We start from the raw sequence: 25,474 nt of genomic DNA, 5'->3' as shown, positions 1-25,474 counted from the left end.
TCTTAATTTTTTCTCTTATTTTCTGTCATTTTACTTCTACTCTATCTTCCCGGTAACCAATTTGACCTATATTTGTATTTATATTATTACTCAGAAATTCCATTGAAATTTTGGTTTTTACTTTCCAAGAACTCTTTCATGTTATCGGTTACCTTTCATCACAAACTATAACTCTCTTAAAAGAATGAAGGTTACAAATTCTCCTATGAATTAGCATTTTTATTGTCTTATGAAACTGTTTTAAATATCAATTGTATTGATTGGCTAATACAGGTGTTAACAATGTTAGTGATCTGTGGGTGCATTCATTAAGTTTTGGTGTTTTTTTTTATATTCTCTAAACTGCTTGGATTATCTTTTTCCTCCAGCTTCAGTTATTTATTTTTCTAAGGCTTTCCCTTTCGTATTGCTTTTTCTCCCAAGTCTGAGGTTCCCTGCTGTCCTTTAATACGAATGAATGAAGAACCACACAAACACCTTAATTTAGCATCAATAGCTTGTGTGGGTTTCTTCCCCCCTAAAGGGTCTAGGTTTGTTTCTCTAAGCCTTTTCACTCTAACAGGATGACTGACAGCAGTTCTTGTATAAGTAGGTAGAGTTTGTGGATGGGAAGACTTCCCTGTAGGGTTTCCTGTGGACAGAGCATGAGCAAGCAGATCCCGGAGCCGAGAGGTTTCCAGGTGGAGGGGTGGAGATGCATTTGAAGTCTGGTGATTTCCAGTCTGAATTTATTATAGAGATTCAGAATTTCTTCAGTATCTCCTCTCAGGCCACAAAGTCCTCAGGCCACAAAGTCCTTACCAAGGATGTTCTCTGAGCTGATAGCTTGCTTTTGAGAGAGGGCAGCGCTGCCTCTTAGCCTGAGGGCAAAAGTCTCAGCTGCCAAGCTCTGTTTACACAGGTCGAAGGAAGGGGCCCCAGCTGTCCTTAGGCATTGCATCCTGCTCTTTAATGAGGCCACTGATGACTGCCCCACAGCCCATCATTGTATTGTCTCGAGCTGAGCTCCCTCTGGGCCCCCCTTGGGAAGACACGTGGCTCATCAGTTCATCTTTCTGCTTTTTATCTTTCAGAAATTTCTCAAAACTTCTGGTCTACTGATGACGCTTTTTCTTGTTTTTCTACACTGTTATCTCATTCTCTTCAAAAAATCTTTTCTGTTACTTTGGTGGATAAATGCATGTCATAATCCACCACTGTGTAAATGTATGCACACACACAGAGCACATATGCATTTGAAAAGCCACAATAACACATCCAGCCAGTCCTTTGGGGGAAGGTACAGTCCTATAAATTAACAGAATTCAATCTCTGAATTGCTCCAAATGGTTTCTGAATACCTGAAATGTGCCAGCCATGTGCTAGGCAACAAGGGTGCAGAGGGTTTGAGGTTTGGTGTCCCAGTTTAGTGGGGGAGTTTATAGGCACGTTCCCAACCCCCTCAAAGCATAGTTAGAACTAGACTGCCTGCCTCACACAAGGATATTGAAAAAGTTGTCAAAGAGTATTTTGGTGTGCTTTGGCAATGGTAGATCTGGGTTGGGTAGGTTCTGGAACGGGATAATTTGTGGGCCTTGTAATTCAAAATTATGGATTCAAATGGAATACAATATTTTGAAAAGGATTAGTGTGAGGGGGAGGCCCTGAAGCATAGCTTTATTAGCTTCACAGTAAATCTGCTTCTGGATTTGGGGAGCATTAAAAAGATCCTTTACCCCTTGGTCTCCGTTTCAATAGTCCTATTATCTATCATTATTTTCATTCCTCAATTAAGAAACTAAAGAGCTTGGTGAGACTGGCAATGTTTGGGAGCCAGATGACTCTCAAGCCTACACCATCCTTAGCTTTCCAGGCTGATGGCAAGGAGGACAAACAAGGCTTTGAAAAACACCATGTTCATTGCAGAACAGTTGCGAAGGCACAGAGGGGAAAACAAATTCACCTATTAATGGCCCTATTATCCAGAGAGAAATCATTGTCAACATGTTGATGAATTATCTTTACAGTCTGCTTCACATCTCTTGAAATCAGTAACCTGCTTTTTTGTATACAATACTCAGGAACATTTCCAGATCATGCATTTTATAAATATAATAAACACGTTAAGAATTTTTTCCTTATGAAAAGGAAAAATAAGACATCCAAACACTATTGCTGAACTGATCCTCAGGGCTAGGCAGATGGATTGTGTCCCCCAAAACTCAGATGCTGCCACCTAAAGGAATAATGCTAAAAACACTGCAGTGACATTTTAAGAGGACGTTTGATGTGTTAGGCTGTGATACGAAGGGAGCTAATTTTGTTTTGCTTCGTTTGTTTGTTTGTTTTTGTTTTGTTTTGCTTTGTTTTTTAAAATTTTCCTTCCTCTTGCCAGACTGGTTTTCCCTCTCCCTTTAAAAAGTCATTTGAAGGACATCTAGGCGGCTCAGTCATTTGAGCATCTGTCTTCGGTTCAGGTCATGCATGATCCCAAGGACCTGGGATTGAGCCCCTGCATTGGGCTCCCTGGTCAGCAGGGAATCTGCTCCTCCCTCTCCCTCCACTGCTCCTCTGCTTGTGCTCTGTCAAATAAATAAAATCTTTTTTTTTTTTTAAAGTCATTCGAATAGGTAATACATTTGCCAGCAACACATTTTAAATAACAAGATGGTAGAGTGAAAAGTAGGTCTCTAACCTATCCCTGCCCTGAGCACAGTTCCCCTCCCTAGAATCAACCACTATTAGCAGTTCCTTGTGTATCTTTCCAGAGACTGTACATATATAAGACGCAATGTTTGTGCCTGTGCGTGTACTAATACATAGATTTATTTCTCCCAAAATGGTAGTACTGTAATATTGGACCCAATCTTCACCTTGATTTTATTTGTGTGGGTTTTTGTATTCACTATCTGGAGATAGTTTGTGTCAGCATATATTGTGTGGATTTTTTTTTAATGGTTGCATGATACCCCATTTAACTGTGATCCACTTAACCAGTTCCAAAGGACAGGTATTCAAGTTGTCTCCATTTTTGCTCTTTCTATGCGTTGACCTTCTTTGTACATGTGTCAAAAAACAGATACATTGAGGGGCACTTGGCTGGCTCAGTCGGTAGAACATATGATCCTTGATCTTGGGGTTTTGTAAGTTCAAGACCCACATTTGGTATAGAAGTTACTTAAAATATATAGACAGATAGATTACAATCTTGGAAAGGAAACTGTTGAAGCTTTTGATTTCTTATCTGACTTTAACCTTTGCCACTTCACTCCCTGCCTTTTCCTAATATAGAGACACCAAAACCTCTAGTTAAGTCAAAAGTCGGTGTTTATGTAATTAAGATTGTACTATTATTCACTACTGAAGCAAACAGTGTATTTATAACTGTATCTTCTCCAGGCACTAGTAATTGCTAATCCCCTGGTCCCCTGGCTAAATTGTTTCCTTTGCTACATACCATCACCACTTTATCCCCCCAAATAATCCAACAGATTTGGAAAATGTTTAATAATAATTTCCCTCCAAATTGTCAATATATGGAATAGCCCATTAATTCTAAATTCCTCTCCTTAGATGTCTGCCTTCTGCACTCAACACAGGCTTCTATTCTTGGGAGGATTGCTTGTCAGGTGTGACAAATATCTGGCATCCTAAGACTTCCCCTATGCCACTCTCCTGGGTGCATTTTCTGTTTTTTTCTGGATCCCTTGTTGCCTCTTGCTTGTTTACGCTGTGCTAGAAGGGTGCCCTTTGGGAGCTTCCTCTTACATGATGCATGGTAAGCAAATACTTTCAGACTCTGCACATCTGAAAATACCTTTATTTTTCCCTTATGCTTGTTGGGGAGTTTGGCTGGATACAAACTTTCAGGGACATTTTCTCTCTGAATTGTGTAAGGGTGTTGCTCTACTGTCTCCTAGTATCCTGTACCACTGTTGAAAAGTCTGATGCCAGCCAGAGTGATAATCCTTAGTACATTACGCGACCTCGTTTTTTTCATTCTGGAAGCCTTTAGGATCTTCTCTTTATTTGCAGTCTTCTGAAATTTTCCAAAGATGTGCCTTAGAGAGTGTGGTAGCCATCAAATATCCTGTCTTCCTTCCATGGTGCAGAGTGGTTGAGGAGAATCGGTACCCAGCCCTGCTCAGTATCTCCCACCCCCTTGCATTTAGGAAGAACCCTGTGACTAGTTCTCTCCAACAGAAGGAATGAGTAGAACATACCTGTTGGCTCAGGTGGTGGTGGGATCAAGGACCTGGACTGGAGTGAGGAAGGTGAGAAACAAAGATACACGAGCTCCTGGCTGACCGGTGCCAGAGAAGGGAGTGGCACGAGGGACCAAGGTTTGAGTTCCTACCTTCACTCCAGCTCTAAACTCAGCCCTGCTCCTCTCTTATACCCCTGCTTGGTGCTTATAGACCCTGAGTGACCTCTCTGGGAGAAGCATCTAATGCCTTGATCACATCTTTCTCTCCAGCATCTCAGGCTCCATTGTTCTCTACTCTGATACGTAGGTCACCTCTCACTCATTCATTCATTTCCATCTTCCAAAAATTTATTGAAGTTCCTTTCTGCTGTTCTCTTAATCTTTATGAGTTATATCATTTTCCCCACCTGTAACTATTATTTTGGTGAGGTTTGGATAGAACTAGAAGTGTGCTAATTTCCTAGGGCTGTGACAAATTACCACAAACTTGGTAGCTTAAAACATCAGAAATTCATTCTGTCACATTTCTGGAGGCCAGAAATCTTAAGTCAGTTTCACTGGGCTGAACTGAAGATATCTCCAGGGCCACGTTCCCCCTGTGGGCTCTGGGAGAGAATTTGTTGCTGGCTTTTGCCAGCATTCCTTGGCTTGTATCCACGTCACTCTGATCTCTGCCTGTGTGGTCACATCTCCTCTCTCTGTCTCTCCTACAAAGATGCTTGTTGTTACTTGGGCCCCTCAGATAATCAGGGCTAATCTATTTGAAAAGCCTTAACTTAAACACATCTGCAAAGTCACTGTCATACCAGGGAACATTCATAGGTTCTGGGGATTATGGCATGGACAGATCCTTGGAGGTCATTAGATAGCTTACCACAAGGAGAGAAGATAAAGGCATGTGGTCAATGTATCATGTTTAATGGGAGTCCTTTCTAGGTTTCCTTCTAGTACCTTTAGATTTCCTTTCATACATTTAATTATTTGGCCCCATTGGAATTCATTTCATAATGGAACTTCTTTACTATATACCAAACACTAATTTTTAAATACCCACATTTCCCCCATAAAGGAGAAAACAAAGATAACTAGCTCTTAAGAGAAAAAAAATCAAAACACATTTATTTTCTTGTAGTAAGTACAAAAATATTTAAAAAGAGAGAGAGAGAGAAAGAAAAAAGAAAAGGGGCACCTGGGTGGCTCAGTCAGTGAAGCATATGCCTTCAGCTCAGGTCATGATGTTCAGGATCCTGGGACCAAGCCCCAGGTAGGGCTCCCTGCTCAGCAGGGAGTCTGCTTGTCCCTCTCACTCTGATCCTCCCCACTGCTTGTGCTCTCACTTGTTCTCTCTCTCTCAAATGAATATTTTTTTTAAATTAAAAAAAAAATGAAAAGAAATAACTAGATATAATTTTAGATAAAGTGCCTCTGCTCACTTTGGATTCTGGAGAGTGTACATGGAGAACAGAGATTCCCTTCCCCAGAATCACTCCTCCTCAGATGAGAACACCCAGCCTCAAGCAGCAGGATGGAATGGTTTAGGCATTGGCATTACCTCTACTGACACACAGCGGTGGGAGGGTTGTGTGGTGTAGGGAGTGAAGCCCTGACCTTCTTTCTGACCTCCCAGCTTTTCACAGAAGGACACACTTGGAGCCCACAAACCTGTCCTCACGACGCCTGCAGTGAAGGGTAAGAAGACAAAGCAAGAGAGGACCCTAGTAACACATCCCAGGGACCATAGGCCTGTCTACTCCTCAGCCTGAACTTGTTCCTGAACAAGTGCAAAATGTTCATGTTTTCACCCCATTTCGGATATGCCTTGAGGCAGTTAGCCAGTTGCCTCCTTGGGAGCTTCTGTACAGGCTGTGCACGAGGATTTTTCTGTCACAGCCTTCTTTTCACTTATTTAAGGAAAATTTAGAGTACATCAGAGTAATTGCTTTGTATTAAAGCACTGTAATTTAGCTCCTTTCTGGACTTCGTGGAGTCATTTTTTGCAGCAGTGCTAGGAGATGCAAACAGAATATTATTTGTGAAATATGAGATTTCAAGCTGGGGCTTTTATTTGTATTAGCTTGTTAGTTTTAGTCTTAATTGTGACATTTGTATTATTGAAGGGACAGAACTCGAATCACATTTTGTCCTGAGTACTAATGTAATAAGCTACTTCTCAATTTCACACTATTTCTTTTATACGTGGGGCATTTCTGTTCAGTCTGGTTCTCTTCCACTCCTGAAGGCCCTGTTACCCACTCACATATATACTTTCATCTCTGGATCCTCCATCTTTCTTTTTGTGCATTCTACTCTGTTACTTTTCAGACCTTCTAAGTGTCCCTCTGTGTTAAAGTTTGACTGTCTTACACTTGTCCAACACCAGCTTTTCCTCCTTGCAAGGATCCAGTGACACAGTCTAAGTTTTTGTCTGTTTTGAGTATGCCCAGAGAGTGAAGAAAGGACATCCTCAGTCAGAAGGAAGCGTGAGGTGTGGACAAAGAGAGGAGGAGATGTGAAGAGAAGATCTTATTCCTTCTCCTTTGACTCTGAATTCGGTATCAGAAAGTATATTTAATTTTGAGCTATATGGAATGCCTGGCATAGGAGCAAATGTCGGAGTAGGAACCAAATCGAGTGCCACAGCCAGTTTCCTGGCATTTCCTACTTTTCCCCCTTGGCTTTCCTGTGAAAACTTTACCATAAGGCATTACCACTTCCTTTACAAAATGTTTATGAAGGTTGTGTGATTTTAGAATCAGGAAGACTTGGTTTTAATTCTCAACTCTGCTATGTGACCTTGGGGACAAATTATGCAGCCTCCTTAAATTTTAGCTTTTCCACAGTAAATGCTTATCTCGTGAGAGAAAATGGAAGAAAATATATGTAAAAACCTTGGTATAGTGCCTGGCACTTCAAACAACCCAGAATTCCAATGAATTCATTCAACAAATATTTACTAAATATTCACCATGTGGCAAGAACTGTCTGCTGGGTGCTGAGCATGCTGCGGGGCTCAGTCCGGTAAGATGGAACTTTTTCCCTCTAGCAGGGAAAGCAAACAAACATGTAAACAAAAGGTAATTACAGTTGCTGATTAGCCTGTGAGTAAAGGAACAGGATGCTTGGCTGGGGGAGAGCAGGGAAGAAAGCCATGGAAGGATTCACTGCATTCTGAAGCATGAGAATGACCAAGTGGGGCCAAGAGCTGTTTAAGGCAGAAGCACTTTCATCACTGGCCTCGAAAGAACCCGTCTACCCCCACCCCCGCCCCAGGCAACTGACTGGCGACTGGCAAGAGCCCTGGGTGGGTGCCTACTGGTCGCACAGGGGCTGGAATCCGCAGTAGACTCCCAGTGTCAGAACCCTCTCTGTGCAGTTTCACAATCTGCCAGACGGTTTCCTTTCTACTCTGGCTCCATCTATTGAATGAAAGTAGCCAATGCTGCCTGAGTCTGTCCATTATGGCTTTGTTGGCAATCTTCAAATTAAGTGGAAATTGAATACACTTTCCCTTAACATTATACTTAATTTTGACTCTGTCAAGCTCTATTTCTGGATAGAAGGAGTTTATAGGGATTCTGATTATTTCTTCTAAACACATTTTCTTTTTTGGAGGAAAGTCCCAGTGTCCCTTAATAGTAATTAATTACTTTAGCTAGTGTAGGCTTATGGAAGCTGGAACCTTCCATTTGTTTTGCTTAAAAGAAAACCACAGGTTTAAAATGGAGCTCAGTCAGTAGAGCATGTGACTCTTGATCTCGGGGTTGTGAGTTCAAGCCCCACATTGGGTGTAGAAATTACTTAAAAATGAAATCTTAAAAAAAAAAAAATGGAGTCACTTATGTCAAGGGCTCCTTGTGAATAAACCAAGACTTACTATGCCTAACCTGACTGTGGTTTCAACCCACAGATATGTAAATTTTAATGGTCAACATGAATTTCCCAGTCAGCACTAGAAATTTACTGATAGATCCTTCTGCTCCCCTTAGGAGGGTGACCTTGCCTGAAACAATGCATTCTTTGCCAATAATTTCTTCTTTTTTGCTACCTCTCTGCCTTTCCTTCTCTGCAGCTCAAAGGAGCTCCTTTCTATTTGCTAGATGGAAGGTGCTCCATTCATGAATAATTTGATAAAGCCAATTTGATCTTTTAAGCTACTCAGTTGAATTTTTATTGTTTAATGATTTTCACTGATCCTCAATTACTGTTTTCAATATGCAAAAGTTACCTTTCTGGCAGACCTTCCATTGGTAACTGTTACCACTATTAGAATCCCAGGGGCTGACCTGGGTCTAGCACACAGCTTATGTAGCTTTCTGGTCCCGTGACCTCTTTATTCCAGGGAAATCTGGCCCACCAGGCTATACATATATTTCTAATACTTAGATTTGCATTTCTGGCTGTTTCACTTTACTTCTACTCTCAAGTCCAAGGGTGAGTATTTTCGGCTTATTAATTCTTTCAGCTAATATTTATTAAATGTTTCCTATGGGCAAAACATTGATTTATTTAAATAACAGTATTACTATACTCTTACTGTAAGTACATTAAAGTTGCTAACTTCCTGAAGAGCACACCTAGGAGGTGGGAGAAGGGTGGATGTGGAGACAGACAATAAAGTGAGTATAATATGTGTGGGATAGCCAATAAATATAGTACAGCATTGGAAAGCAGGGAAGAGGAGATAGGGAATGGGGGTGGGCAGTTGTTATTTTATGATTTGCAAAGGTCTCACTAGAAAAAGTAACATTTGAGAAGATATCTAAAGAAAGTAGGGGAGTAAGGCATGTAGCTGTCTGGGAGAAAGCCTGATTTCAGGCAGAGGGAAGAGCAGATGAAAAGGCCCAGGTAAGAAACAAGTGAGAGGTAGGAAGTGTGCCCAGGGAGGCAGAAGGGACAGGCCATATCGAGTCTTGTGAGCCACTGTAAGGATCTCACTGTCCCATTGAATGAGATGGGAATCTGTTCACGTATTTTGAGCAGAGGAACTGTAAGGGAACTAAGCAGCATGAGTTTGCTCGTTGGTGAGTCACATATAGAAACTACAAAAGGTAGAATTGTCATACAAAGAAAAATATTTGCAGTAAATAAGGGGATTGTGGGGAATAACTTCCAAAGCCGTGACTCCCTGAGCAAAGGCGAACAGGTTCCTTTTATTTGGGGTTAGGATGAATATTTATGAAGGAAGCGCTGTCATGGTATGTAGAGGGGGGCACAAGGTCACACAAAAACCTTAGGGAAACCTGCCTAGATGTTGCAGAGTATGTAAATGAGGCCGGTGCTCCTCTGTGGGCAGAGATTTTAGTATAGTAATGAGGTAAACTGTCCATCTCTCCATGCTCCATCTGCGCAGGGAGTGAGGTTGGAGTTAAGCTAAAACTGGTCTGGATGATCTGGGCCACTGGACTCTCCCTTCAGGGAGGTGTTATCACTTGCGGGATAGTTGCAATTTCCATCAGGGATGCTGTGCCGTGGGGTCTTTTGGCTGAGTTAAAAGCTCTGGAAAGAGCTTAAGGAAAAATGTGGGACAAAGGTAGGTGGGTATAAGCAGATGAGCAGTAAAGATGAGGTCTTGGAATTTAGCTGGTGACAGAATGACATAATCTGACTTAAACTCTTAATAAAATTTGTATTGAGAAAAACTATAGAGAGAGCAAATGCAGAAGCAGAGAGAGATACAACGGGGTGCCTCCCGCAATAATCCAGGCAAGAAATGATGGTGGTTTGCCTCCAGGGTAGCAGCAGGTGGAGTGTAAAGCAGTCTAATTTTAATATATCCTAAGGGTAGAAATGACAGGATTTACTGACAACATGCTCAGATGTGGGATGAGACATAGAGCAAGGCCTCAAGGATGCCTTAAGGATGACTGCAAGGTTTTCAGCCTGAGAAAACCAGAGAACAGAGTTGCCATCAGTTGAGACAGAGAAGACTGTGGGATGAGAAAGTTTAGTTCCTGGAGGATATTCAGAAATCCATATAGTTGACCCTTGAACAATATGGGCTTGAACTGTGTGGGTTTACTTATTTGCAGATTTTTTACAGTACAGTCAGTACAGTACTGATAAAAGTGTTTTTTCTCTTCCATATGACTTCTTAGTAACATTTTCTTCTCTCTAGCTTGCTTTATTGCAAGAACACAGCATATAATACAAAATTTGTGCTAATCAACTGTTTTATGTTATCGATAAGGCTTCTCTCAACAGTAGGCACCTAGTAGTTAAGTTTTTGGGAAGTCAAAAGTTCCATGTGGAATTTTTGCTGTGCAGGGTGGGGTGGTACCCCTAAACCCACCCCCCAATGTTCTTCAAGGGTCAACTATAATTCCACTTAGCACATGCTAATTTAAGATGTTGAGTAAGTAATTGGAAAACCAGATTTGGAATTCAGGCTAGAGGCCTTAGCCAGATATAAACTTATGCTTCAGCAGTATATAGGTATACATGTTAACACGAGAAGCCTTTGTGAGATCATCCAGCATAAAGAGGGAAAATAGAAGGTTTGAGGACCAATCTTCAAACTGATTCGGAGACATGAGGATAAACCAGCAAAGGAGATGGAGCAGAACCAAGAAATGTGTCCTTAAAGATAAGGGAAGGAGGCATTTGCAGAAGGAAAGAACATTGACAAGATAAATGCTGTTTGCTGATCTTAAAGTAGGAGTACTGAAACTTGACAGTGGAGGTCAGTGATGACCTTGACTCATGAAGTGATGGAGTGGAAGTCTGACTCTAATAATAATAATAATCCCCCCAATTATAAAAATAAAGTAAAAATGGAATAGAGACCCATATGAGACCTGAAACCTTAAAAATTCCTAGAAGAAAACATAGGCAGTAATGTCTTTGATATCAGCTGTAGAATCATTTTTCTAAATAAGTCTCCTTTGGCAAAGGAAATGAAAACAAGTTACTGGGGCTATACCAAAATAAAAAGCATTTACACAGTGAAGGAAACCATCAACAATGTACCAAATGGGAGAAGATATCTTCTAATGATATATACAATGAGGGGTTAATATACAAAATATATAAAGAACGTTAATACAATTCAACACCAAAAAAACCAAATAATCCAATTAAAAAATGGGCAGAAAACCTGAATAGATATTTTTCCATAGAAGACTTACAGATAGCCAACAGATGCTCAAGAGCACTCATCATCAGAGAAATGCAAATCAAAACCACAATGAGATACCACCTCACATCTGTCAGAAGGGCTAAAATAAAAAACACAAGAAACAACAGGTGCTGGTGAGGATGTGGAGAAAGGGGAACCCTTTCTGCATACACTGTTAATGGGAATGCAAGCTGGGTATGGTCACTGTGGAAACAGTAGGGAGGTTCCTCAAAAAGTTAAAAATTGAATTACCATAACATCCAGTAATTCCATTACTAGGAATTTATCCAAAGAAAACGAAAACACTAACTCAGAAACTTGTATGCACCTCTATATTTACTGCAACATTATTTTTAGTAGCCAACATATGGAAAGTCCAAATGTCCATCCATAAATAAATGGGATAAAAAATGTGGTGTATATATACAACAGAATATTACTCAGCTGCACAATCATTTTAAAATTATTTTAAATATGCAAATGTTTATATGCATGGTATATAATTTTATATAATATACTGTATACCATATTTGCACGTAAGTTATATATTATGTTATATAAATTTAACTTAAATCTGAAATGATTTACATTATATGTAAGGACAGATATATAAATATAAATGATATATATTTGTAAATTATATATATAATTTATATATTTACATAATTTATGTATTTATAAAACTATATTTATGTATCTGAATGAAAATGCTTTATGTGAAGAAAATCTTTTCTAACCAATTAGACATCAAGAAATGTTAGCATACACAAAATAATTAATATTTATATATAATCTGTTAGATCCTGTGACGACACTAAAATCATATCTGACTGTATACATGAGTTTTTTCCTTTTCTCCTACTGAAACACATTGAGCTATTCCCTTTTCTGTGCAAAGGTTCACACTGACTGCTTTGCAAGTCAAAGCAGAAAAACTACTACAGTTAGAGGAAAATCAAACACATGGAATTTATGGATTATTTAGGGATGGAAAGAGCATGATACTTTAAAGTGAGAAAATCTAGACTAGTTCTTGACCCATTGCTTGCAACCTATGTGCCCTTGAGTATCTACTCAACCATTCTCACCTACCTAGATTTCTATCAGTAAAACAAAAGCAATAACAAGAATAACACTCAGGGAGCACCTACTGGGTGCCTGGCTAAGTCCTTTACATGTGTAACATTTACTCTACACACCAATCCTCCGAAGTGAGTACTGTTATATTCCCAACCTATGGATGAGGAAGAGACTTGAGAAGACATTTGTCCAAGATCACATAGTAAGAAATGAGGCAAAGACTCAAAGTCTAACTCCAGAGCCTATGACCTTAACTATTAAGTGATACTACCTTATCATAATATATAATGTGATGATTAAAGTAGTTAATATATGTCCAAATGCTTAAAGTACTTTACACACCTTATTTTTACCTCATTAGAGAGGGCAGCACTATAATCAATAGATAGCATCATGATATAAAGACATAAACACTGAAATTGTTAATTAGGGGTCCAGGGATTCCTGTCCTAATGTCTTCACAAATTAGAAGAGCAACTGTGGGGATCCCTGGGTGGCACAGCGGTTTGGCACCTGCCTTTGGCCCAGGGCGCGATCCTGGAGACCTGGGATCGAATCCCATGTCGGGGTCCCGGTGCATGGAGCCTGCTTCTCCCTCTGCCTATGTCTCTGCCTCTCTCTCTCTCTCTCTGTGTGACTATCATAAATAAATAAAAATTAAAAAAAAAAAGCAACTGTGGCAAGTCACTTGACATTAGGCCCTATGTTTTCTCAATGTATACAGATGTTTAAGTACCACTGAGATCCTGCTGCCTAGGAAATGATGCTGTTTTGCCATTTTATGCTCTTCTGGGTTCCGCTTCTTCTAATGTGCTGGCTCTAGGTTTTTTCTCACAGGAGAAATGTTGCATGTCTTTCCCTGCTCTGGCTTCTAAATGCTTTGAGTTCATATGCAAGATTATCAAAAAATACAGCATGCTCAGAAAAAGCAGTGAGCCACAGAAAGAGGAATCGTTTCTTTTCAAAGCTGTGCTTACCTTGTTTGGTTCTGTTTTGAGTAGATAATGCATTTGTACTGTCCAAAAGTTAAAGTCCTATCATGAGGCACACATTGAGGAGTCTTGCTCCCTGCCTTGACCCTGTCTACTCTGCCCCTGCTGTTCCATTTCTTTCTTTCTTATTTATCCTTCTGGTATTTATATACACAAATTCAAGCCATACAAATGTAAATATTCATTTTCTCTTTCTTTTTTTTTTGTAAGATTTTATTTATTTATTCATGAGAGACACAGAGACAGGGACACAGGCAAAAGGAGAAGCAGGTTCCCTGGGGAGAGTCCAATGCAGAACTCGATCCCAGGACCCCAGGATCACAACCTGAGCCAAAGGCAGATGCTCAACAACTGAGCCACCTAGGTGCCCCCTCTCCTCTTCCTTACACAAAAGATGATGCATTATACTCACTTTTTTTTTTTCAGTAAATCTTAACAACATATCTTGGAAATCACTGTGTATCAGTACCCAAAGAACTTCACTTACTTTTTTTTTCCAGCTGCATATTATTCCATTGCAGGACAGTGCCATAGTTCATTTAACTAATCTCTGATTTAATCTCTCTTCACATATAGGCAATCATAATGATGTACACAAGCACATATTCACACATTAGCACATGCATTTCTTTCAGATTCAAAGAAATGAAAAGTATAGATTCCATTCTATGTTTTTCTCTCAAATCTAAAGGTGAATAAGTTCATTTTTGATAGAACATAATATAAAATACGTAGTACATTTTCTGTGTTTGTGTATTATAAAAACTACTATATTGAAGGTCATCTGGTATCATTTCTTTTGGTAATACCCTAAACCTCATTTAATTTAAATATAAACTGCACCAAACTTCATTCATCAGTAAAATGGTAATGATGGTGATACCCACCTCATAGGGTTTTTGTGAAGATTAAATAACTCAAAACATGTAAAGCACCTAGAAGAGTGCTTGGAGCACAGTAAGTACTCAATATATGTTAGCTGTTATCATATTTACCGTCTAGTTAGTAATACATTTCAGTGACTGGAAAATCTTTGGTAGATACAGTACACATCACTTCTATATGTTGAGGAAAGTCTTGAAGCCTTCATTAATGGATAGTGGTCAAAATTCAGCCCAGAAAGTAAGAGTGATGATGGAAAGGATCCCCTCATGGTTAGTATTAGTGCTGAACTTGTTTAATTTTTAAACTCAAATGTGAGGGGAAAATAATGGCCCATATAAATGTCCATGCCCTAATTCTTAGAACCTGTGAGTATGTTACCTTATGTGACAAAAGGGATTTTTCAGGTGTTATTAGAAGTAGAGACCTCAAGAATGGAGACTATCTTGAATTATCCAGATGGCCCTCAGCAAGTCACACGAGTTGTTGAAAGTAAAAACCTTTCCTGCTGTGCTAAGACAGAAATGATAAAGAAAGGTCAGGGAGGGACACCTGGCTGACTCAGTCAGAAGAGCATGCAACTCTTGATCTTGGGATAGTGAGTTCAAGCTCTATGTTGGGGACAGAGATTACTTACAATAAATAAGTATTTATAAAAAAGAAAGAAAGATCCAAGAGATGTAATGGTATCAGGACTTGACCAACTGTTGCTGGTTTCTTGAAGCTAGAAGTGAACCAAAGAATGCACATGAAAAAAAAAATAAAATAAAATATAAAAATTAAAAAAGAAGCACCTGGGTGGCTCAGTAGGTTAAGCATCTGCCTTCAACTCAGGTCATGATCCCAGGGTCCTGGGATTGAGGCCCAGTTGGGCTCCCTGCTCAGCGGAGCCTCTGCCCCTCTCTCTACCTATGCTCATCCATTGCTCTCACTCTCTCCCAAATTAAAAAGGAAGGAAGGAAGGAAGGAAGGAAGGAAGGAAGGAAGGAAGGAAGGAAGGAAGGAAGGAAGGAGAAAAGGAAAAGGAAAGGAAAGAAAAGAAAAGAATGCAGGTGGCCTCTAGAGCCCCGAGAAGCCAGAAGAGGCAAGGAAACAGATTCTCTCCTATAGCTTCTCTAAAGGAATGTGGCCCTGCTGATACCTCAATTTTAGCTCATGAGTCCCATTTTAAATCTGACCTACATAATTATAAGGTAATCATTTTGATACGGCTGCAAAAGAGAATACATCAAGGCAGTAATCTTTTGTAAGGATACAGAATTAAGTTCATTTACTACGTTTTGTACTAAATATTTCAAAATAACACATCGTGAATGAACAGCACCACACACTATATATTCTCCTGGCTTGGACCCTATAAATTAAGTGTACAATGGGCAGTCTGTTGTTCTATAAACATTTAAGATTACTTAATCCAGGCCTGAGGCTAAAGATGACTTTTGAGCTATTGGCAAGGAAACCATGTTACTGGTATCACTCAGGGCAATGTTCAATCTGTCTCTGCCTCACACATGTATGTATAAATGCCTTAGGTGATTTTTCTTATGCCTGGTGCCACTAGATCTCTGCAAACTTTTGACAAGAAATAGTTTGACCCAAATTTCAGAAATTAAAAACATAGCCTACACTGAATTTTTAAAATTGTAGAGTTGAAAGAATTTCTGGCCATTTCTTCTCAACTTAAAACTGAATGAAAATGAATTAACATTGTGCAGGTCACCTTTCTCAGTAATAGTGTGAATAAAGTGCTACCAATGCACATTATTGACCTGTACTATAATACAATCCAAAACAAAATATGACAACATTAAAATATCAGAATTCTATAAATATCTCAGGGGTAGTTAACCTACAGGTAAATCCAGTTAGAAAGCTTCTATCTTCTGAAGTTCCTATATTTTAGAGCAAAGTAAATAACCCTTATTTTTATTTTCAACTATGACGTGGTTTCTAGTATCATTTTTTAAAAATTTGCTTGACACTTATTACTGAGGACACTGTAAATTTTTATAAGTGTTCCCTCTGTACTTAACTGGAAAACTGGATTACTTAACTAAGTACAGGCTATTCCATGTGTCAAATTTCTTAGCCTTACTGAATGTTTCATCTATTAATTACCAAAAGAAGTATGTTAACAATCTCCCTGTGTGACTGCATATTTGCCTATTTTCCCATGAAACTGTTTTATATATAACATATATTCATAAATATATGCTGTGTTGTTAGATATCTATAGGTTTAGAGTTGCTGAACATTCCAGCTTAATTTAAATGCTTAGGATTTTTTAGTGACCCCCATTTAGTCTTTTTTTTTTTTTTTTTTTAGTTTTTTTTTTTCCATTTAGTCTTTATAATGCATTTTTTTTCCTGGTCTATTTAATTGAATTTTTAAAAAGTCCCTTTAATTGGACAGCAATACAATAAACTATCTTTTAATTGCATTTACCTTGTATTTTTAAATCCTTTTATACCTTTTATAATTTTGATATCTCTTTGAGATGTCTAGAGTCAGAATTTTCATATCCTAAATGAAAGTATGTCTTTTCACTGGTGTATTTAATCCATTTACTTTGGATATATTGGGACTTATTTTCAAGATTTCATTTTATTCTTTTAAAATTTGTGCTTTTAAAATGTTTTTTTCCCTTCTTTTATTCTTTCTTTTGGAGCTTAAATTATGTATTTGTCAGGATCGAGGCTAAGCTGCTGTAACAAAGTCTTTAAAGTAAGTACCTTCAGTAGCATAAATGTTAACTTCTGTCTCACGAAGCACCTCCAAGGTGGGCTGGGATGGTACCCTGCTTCCCAGAGCCACGCAGGACCCCAGGCTGGGAGACTGGTTCTGGCAGGCTGCCATCTCCAATATTCAGCTTCTGTGTTTGCGTCTCATGTGATCACCCTGGTTGCTGTCATTTTCTAGCTAGTGAGAAAGGAAAACAGACAGAATAGCTTCCTTTTAAAAAGGTTATCCGAGGGGCGCTGGGTGGCTCAGCAGTTGAGCATCTCCCTTTGGTGCAGGGTGTGATCCCGGGGTCCCGGGATCAAATCTCGCATCAGGCTCCCTACAGGGAGCCTGCTTCTCCCTCTGCCTGTGTCTCTGCCTTTCTCTCTGCGTCTCTCACAAATAAATAAATAAAATCTTTAAAAAAATATAAAATAAAAAAAATAAAAAGGTTATTCGGTTGCACGCATCACTTCTACTTGCATGGCTTCAGCAAAAGCTGTTAAAGGGACACACCTACCTGTAAAAGAAGCTGGGAAATGTCTCTAGCTGGTAAGACTTGCTTCGCTAAAGTCCTTGCAAGATATTCTGTTACCAAAAAGAAAGAGAGAGAGGATTGTGTCAATACTATGTTCAGTCTTATTACTAATTACATATTGGCAATAATGTAAGTCTATCCTGCTTTTATTTTTATCTTCTCATGAGATCATACTTGGTGTTATTATTGTACAGCCAATTGTTATTTAGATTTACCCATATGGTCGCTAATTTTTTGCTTATCATTTCTTCTTGCCTCTGAGTCCTTCCTTTCCGATTCAATTTCATGATTCTTGAAGAACATTGTATTAGCTACTGCTGCGTAACAAATTGCTCCAAAGTATAATGAACAGAAACAATATTTGTTATCTGTTTCTGGATCTGGCATGGCTTCGCTGGGCTCTCCACTTCAGGGTCCCCCAGAAGCCACAATTAGGGTGTCAGCTGGTGATGTAGTCATCTCAAGGCTCCCCTGAGGATGCATCTGTTTCCCTGCTTATTCAAATGGTTGTTGGCCAGATTTAGTTCTTTATGACTAGATAACTGGACAGAGGTCTCAGTTCCTTGCAGGCTGTTTGCTAGAGGCTGGCCTTAGTCCTTTGCCATGTGAGTGTCCGCAACATGGCAGCTTCTTCACCAAAGCATGTAAACCAGGAGGGCAACAGAAGAAGGGAATCAACAAGACAGAATTCACAGTCTTTTATAACATAGTGCAGAGGTGGCATCCCATCATTCTTGCTGTATTCTATTTGTTAGAAGCAATCACTAGGTCCAGCCACACTCAAGAGGAGAGGAATATACCCAGGTGTGAATCTCAGCAGGTGGGGATCACAGAAGCCATGTCAGAAGCTGCCTACCAAAAAACCTCTTAAGTTCTTTCAATGAGTCTGAAAGTAATAGCTCTACTAATTTTTATTGGTTTAAACATGTCTTCATTTCAGTCTCATTCTCTTTCCCTCTGGGACTCTGAATAGAAATATGTTAGACCATATGATATTGTCCAACAGCCCAATGATACCATCATGTTCTTATGTTTTTCTAGTCTTTTTTCTCTTTGGATGTCATTCTGGAAACCTTCTATTGCTATGTTTTCAGGTTCACTGATCTTTGCTTCTGCGGTGTTATTGACTTCTAACCTTTGTACATTCAGACATTTAAAACACTTCCAAATGCCTCACCACCAGAGAATAAACAGCATGGAAATCTGATAATACTTAAACTGAACAATACAGAAAATACCATGCTTCAAACTCTTGACACAGTCAAACACACTATTTAGAGGAAACTGAAATACTTAGATAAATACTTCTTTTAAAAACCAAATTGAGGGCATCCTGGGTGGCTCAGCGGTTTAGCGTCGACTTCAGCCTAGGGCCTGATCCTGGAGACCAGGGATCCAGTCCCACATCGGGCTCCCTGCGTGGAGCCTGCTTCTCCCTCTGCCTGTGTCTCTACCTCTCTCTCTCTCTCTCTCTCTGTGTCTCTCATGAATAAATAAATAAAATCTTCAAAAACATAAAATAAAATAAAAAATAAAAACCAAATTGAAAATTAATAAACTAAGTATCTAGATCAAGAAATTAGGAAAAGAACAAACAAGTAAATCCCAAGAGCGTAGAATGAAAAAAATTATAAAGATAAATGAATAAGGGGCACCTGGATGGCTCAGTCAGTAGAGTGTATGGCTCTTGATCTCAGGGTTGTGAGTGGAGCCCCACACTGAATGTAGAGACTACTTAAAAATAAAATCTATAAAAAAATGAGTAAAATTAGAAAATAAAGAAATAGCACAGAAAATCATTGTCCAAAGCTGTTATCTGAAAAGACCAATAAAACAAACTTTTGCTAAGTTATTCAAAGAAAAATGAAGACTCAGAAAATAATATAAGAAATATAAAAAGCAATATATAGATGTATCAGAGATTTTTTAAAAAGATAATACTAGGAAAAATTTATGTCAATATAGTTTGAAAATTTAGGTGAAATATACATTTATTAGAAAATTATAACACCTTTTTAAAGATTTTACTTATTTATTCATGAGACACACAGAGAGAGAGCAGAGACACAGGCAGAGGGAGAAGCAGGCTCCATGCAGGGAGCCTGATGTGGGACTCGATCCCGGGACTCCAGGATCATGACCTGAGCCCAAGGCAGGCGCTAAACCACTGAGCCACCCAGGGATCCCAAGAAAATTATAACTTTTTTTAAAGGAGGAGGAAGGCAGAGAGAAAATCTTAAGCAGGCTCCATGGCCAGTGTGGAGCCTAACGAGGGGCTCAATCTCACGACCCTAAGATCCTGACAGGAGCCAAAATCAAGAGTCAGATGCTTAACCAACTAAATACCCAGGTGCCCCAGAAGATTATAACTTTTTTATTTTTTTTTAAAGATTGTTATTTATGTGAGGGAGGGAGAGAGAGCAAGTGAGAGTATAAGCTGCAGGGGAGGCAGATGGAGAGGGAGAGGCAGACTCCCTGCTGATCAGAGAACCTGATTGTGGGGCTCAATCCTAGGACCCTGAGATCATGACCTGAGCCAAAGGCAGACGCTTAATCAACTGAGCCACCCAGGTGCCTTGATTATAACTTTTTAAACCATCTTTCGAATAAAGAGAATATGAGTAAACCTGTAAGTATAGCAGATAAATAAAGGGAAACAACCCAGCATTTATCCTGCTTTCCCATACAGGTTTTACTTCAGATCTGAATAGAAGATGAAGGCAAGTCTGCCTACAGAAGTAGTCTAGGTGATCAATGAAAAAGGAATGCTAAAATTAGAACACCTGCATTTTGCAGCGCAAGCACATTGTTCATTAGGAGTGGCTAACATGACAAAAAAAAAAAAAAAGACAACTATTAACATTTGAAGGACACATTAAAAAGTGAAAAAGTATAAAAAAAGTCATCTTAACAAAGAAACGGGACCTGAAATTGAGCAAGTCACTTGATTCAAGCTCTTATTTGCATATAACAATTGAAGGACAAGCTGTGACAGAGAGATTTCTAGTGCGTAAGGTTCCCAAAGGTGCACATTTCAGAAAATGGTTCCTCCAAGGACTAGAGTCCTAGAAGCTGGCTAGAAGTCAGCCAGGTTCAGGCAGCCAACATAACCAACATAACCTGCTGAGGAGAAAGGCCTGATGCAGGACTGATGGGCAGTGGAGGCAGAGCTTGAGGGAAGCTAAGTGTCCAGCTGAGCAGTCTATTTTATTCTATTAAAAATGGTGATTGGACAGCCCCGGTGTTGCACTGGTTTAGCGCCGCCTGCAGCCCAGGGCGTGATCTGGAGAACCTGGATCAAGTCCCACGTCGGGCTCTCTGCATGGAGCCTGCTTCTCCCTCTGCCTGTGTCTCTGCCTCTCTCTCTCTCTGTGTCTCTCATGAATAAGTAAATAAAATCTTAAAAAAAATGGTGATGGAATGTCATTCAAGGATTTTCATCAGGAAAGTAACACAATCGTATCAGTATTTTAATGGGATCAGCCCACTGGCAGGATGGAGGATGTCTTCGAGCAAGACAAGACTGCAGGCAGGAAGGTCAATTAATTTTAATATCAATTGTATCTTTAAATTTAGGAAACACACCAATATCATCAGCCATATTCTGGGAGTGGAATAATTTCCTGGGGTGAAATATACTTAGGTCTAATTTTGCACTCCTTTTAAAAAATTAAGATAATTGCTGACCTTATCCCTAAATTATATGGACCTTTTAGAATCTTAAGCATCTACTATCGAATATAGAGTTGAAAAATGTGACATTAAATAAATACACATTAATAACTTCTAATAATAGGGGCTCCTGGGTGGTTCAGTCAGTTAAGCATCCAACTCCTGATTTCAGCTCAGGTCATGATTTCAGGGTTGTGAGATTGAGCTCTGTGTCAGATGCTATACTGGGTGTGGAGTCTGCTTAAGACTCTCTCTCTCTCCCTTCCCCATGCTCTCTCCCTATTTTAAAAAATATATACATAAAATAAAATTATATGAATGATATCTGTAAATACATAACATAATAAAAAGAATAAAAATACCATTTCTTGTGTTTCTGCCCTGGTCTTTTGACCAGGAAGATGTACAGTCTGGATCTACAACTCACTAGCAGTATGACTCTAAGAAAGCCACTGCTGGGCACCTCAGTTTCATCTGTAAAATAAGAGAGCAGGGATTATTTTATTCACTGATGTGTCTCTAACACTAGCATGGTGATTTACACATTGCTTCTGTCAATATTTATTGATTAAAGGCATTTATTGGTTAAAGGCATATCTACTCTACAGAGTTGCTTTGATAATGAAATGAGAAAAAACTGTGAATGTTCCTAATACAGTTCTTAACAGAGACATTATTTTAAAAAATATTTTGGGATCCCTGGGTGGCGCAGCGGTTTAGCGCCTGCCTTTGGCCCAGGGCGTCATCCTGGAGACCCGGGATTGAATCCCACGTCGGGCTCCCGGTGCATGGAGCCTGCTTCTCCCTCTGCCTGTGTCTCTGCCTCTCTCTCTCTCTCTCTCTGTGTGACTATCATAAATAAATAAAAATTTGAAAAAAAATATTTAAAAAATATTTTATTTATTTATTAATGGGGGGGTGCAGAGACACAGGCAAAGGGAGAAGCAGGCTCCGTGCAGGGACCCCGACGTGGGACTCGATCCCAGGTCTCCAGGATCAGGCCCTGGGCTGAAGGCGGCGCTAAACCGCTGAGCCACCAGGGCTGCCCTTAACAGAGACATTATTAAGTGGCTGCTTTGTGCCAGGCACTATGCCAGGTGCTCGGAACACGAATATGAATAAGACAGCATCCTTACTTCTGGGAGCTTCTGTCAAGAGGAGCTCTGTGAAGTATGTGTGATGGAGCCCATGGTACCATGAAATGCAGAGAAGGTGCTCAGTAAACACTGAATCTCAATTTTTATGATACTTTTCAGTTTATAAAGCACTCTCCACGAACATTATTCTGTTTGAAATAACAGGTACTCTCAGTCTTACAAGAATAGAGGCATTAGCAGGCATTTAGCAGTGGGGAGGATGATCTGTTGGGATAAACAGGCACAACTTCATTGGGAAGACAGAATTTGGAATGAGCTTCAAAATATGGATGGATTTTGACAGGAGTGAAAGATGGAAGGGTGGAAGTTTTTTTTTTGTTTGTTTGTTTGTTTGTTTGTTTGTTTGTTTTTAAGTAGGCTCCACACCCAAGGTAGGGCTTGAACTAACTACTCTGAGATTAGGAGTCATGAATTCTACAGGCTGAGCCAGCCAGGTACCCTGCAGATGGGAATTTTATAAGATGGGGAAATATATAGGCAGAAGCTTTTCCTTAGTAATTCTATACTGCTTTTTAAATCTGTGTTCAGGCATCACAAGTTTATAAATCCCCTCTGGAATACTGCTGAACTGATATTCGTAATCTTTGGAATCAACCCATAGCCATCTTTGAAAACCAGAGATCATTTTTTCCATTTCTAATTTTCATGTAACTGCTTCATGAATTGCCATGATTACTAACAGAAGTTACATGACGACATTAATTTATTCATAAATTTTTACTGACCACATGATATGCTCAAAGCTCTGTAATTAGTAGTATGGGGGCTACTAAGAAAGAAAAATGTATACAAACTACTCCACCAAGCACAAAGCTGGAAGCCCCATAACCCACCTGAAGTTGGATTTGTTGAGAGGAGAGAGAAGGTCTGCACTCCCATCCTTTCCCATTTTCTTCCTAGAATTCATCTCACTTTGAAGATTTGATCTCATATTAAAAAAAAGTAACTGTTCTTTTACAACTTCCTTTTTCCAAATACTTGTTAGGGTTTGTTGTGCCCTTTCTGGCCTGAAAGTCTTTCTCTTTATGGGAAAATTTAGGCAATCTGGGAGCCAAACGTCTGCCCTCTCTCTGTGAATCAGGTTCAATGCCCAGCACACACTGTCTCCAGAAACTACTCAGGCCTATACTTTCTTGCTCTGAATATTCTTCAAAAATCCATTTATTGTGTTTAGCAAATCTGCAATATTCACTTGACTTTGGCCTTTAGCATCTTTAAAGATGGCCTTAGGGAGGGGGCCCAGGAAGTCATTGCATTAATGTTTGTGACGCACTATGCCATTGTGCCTCTTTTTCTGTAACCCTCAGAATGGCCCTGGAGACTGGAACATCTTATCTGTACTGAAGTGTTTTGGAAACTCTGATCCTCGAGGAGAAGAATTTATCCAAGGTCTCAGAGTCAAGAGTGGTAGACCTTGGATTTGAACACTGATTGCTACTTCTGACCTTAAAGCCCATGCTCTTTCCACCATAATGTATCAATCAAGATAACATGTATTTCTAAATTCATCCTTCTTGGGTTTTGTAGAAGCCTTAAAAAAAAAAAAAAAAAACTCAGTTCATCAAAAAGTTTCCAAACTCATGGATTTCATGCACTGAACAAGCATTTATTTACCGTGGATTATTAGCTGTTTTCTCCAGTATCTTCGAGTTTGTTCATTATTGCCATCGTTTATAGTTTATGGTCATTATTGTTCCTCTGGGTATGGAGTCTGTTGGCACTGTGAGGTTTCCTACTGTCCTTTGCCAATGCCCAGATTTCCCTTTTACCCTAATTCCAACTCGGGGATGATAATCGCCTACCTTCGTTTTTGTTTGAAAGGGAGGAGGAGAGAGAAGTGCGTGTAACAGAAGTGGTGTTGTTCCCTGTGAGTCGTTTTATCTTATATTTCCTTTTTTTTTTTTTTTTTTGCGGGGAGGGGGTAGGGCTTTTTATTTGTTTATTCATGAGACACACACACACACTGAGGCAAAGACTTAGGCAGAGGGAGAAGCTGGGTTCCCGCCGGGATCCCGATGTAGGGCATGATCGCAGAACCCCAGGATCACGACCTGAGCTGAAAGCAGACGCTCAACCACTGAGCCACCCTGGTGCCCTCCCCGTATCTTTCTGTTGCACGTCGGGCTTTCACCATTCATTCCTCCCGCACGCCCACGAGCACGGAGGTGCACCGAGCTGCGCCGAGCTGCGCCGAGCTGCACCCAGCAGGTGAGTCGGGACCCCAGGCGCTTCGGCCCGCGCGCAGCCCCGCCCCCTCGAGGCCACGCCCACCCGGGAGGCGTGGGAACCGGCAGCGGGAGGCACCGCCCTGGGGGCGCCGCCGGGTTTATAGGTCACCCGGAAGGCGCGCGCAGCCCGCGGCCGCCGCACGAACAGGCCCCGCGGGACCCCGCCGCCGCCGCCGCCGCGCTCCTCCCCGCGGCCTCCCCGGGCGTCCGGCCCGCCCGCACCCGCCGAGCCTGTCGCGGCCGCTGCCGTGCGGCCTGCGTCGCTTCCGGGACTCACCCGACCTCCGGCCATGGCCGCCGCGGGAGTCGCCGGGCTCCTGCGCGCCGCCTTCCTGAGCGTCGGCGGCGCTGCCCGCCGCTGGGGGCTGCTGGCCGGACCCCGCGCCGTCCCCGGCCGGTGCGGCGGCGCGGGGGCGCCCCGGACGCACAGCGCGTCGGCGCCGGCGCGGAGCAGGTGAGCGCGGCCCTGCGTGCGCATGCGGGCGGCCGGGGGCGCGGGCGGGGGCGCGGGCGGGGGCGCGGGCGGGGGCGCGGGCGGGGGCGCGGGCGGGGGCGCGGGCGCGGGCTCGGCCGCCGCTTCCCGGCCGCCGGCGTCGCGGGTGCTGTCCGCGATCGCCCGGCCCTCGCCCGCGGCGGCCCTGGCGCTGCTCGGGGGCCGTGGCTCCCTTCGGGTCGCGCCGCGGCTTCCTTCCCCGGGGCCCGGCCCTCCCTTTCCCAGCGCCCCCGGGTCCTCCGCGCGCGGCCGCCGCCCAGCTCCGGGGATTGGCGCGGCGCCGACCTTTGCTTTGCCCGCAGGCTGCGGTGACCTTCGTAGGATGCTCCCCCCGGTGTCCCGGCCGGCAGCTTTCGTCCTGGACCTTTCCCCGGCCCCGTTAGGACATTGTGTGTACAGCTCCCTGGCAGG

General features: G+C 41.2%; 1 protein-coding gene across 1 annotated transcript in view; it reads left to right on the top strand.

The window, feature by feature from the left end:
• The first annotated feature begins 24,679 nt into the window (after positions 1–24,679).
• FDX1 (ferredoxin 1) overlaps positions 24,680–25,474 on the top strand; it is a 33,664-nt gene continuing 32,869 nt past the window's right edge. Inside the window, exon 1 of the mRNA XM_025465605.3 lies at positions 24,680–25,024. Coding sequence (XP_025321390.1) covers positions 24,861–25,024 — 164 coding nt within the window. The 5' untranslated portion in view covers positions 24,680–24,860. The remainder of the gene's footprint in view (positions 25,025–25,474) is intronic.

This window comes from Canis lupus, chromosome 5 (assembly GCF_003254725.2).
Source record: "Canis lupus dingo isolate Sandy chromosome 5, ASM325472v2, whole genome shotgun sequence".
In the NCBI taxonomy this organism is placed as follows: Eukaryota; Metazoa; Chordata; class Mammalia; order Carnivora; family Canidae; genus Canis; species Canis lupus.
The sequence above is the reverse complement of the archived record's forward strand: the minus strand, read 5'-3'. Positions and strand labels throughout refer to the sequence as shown.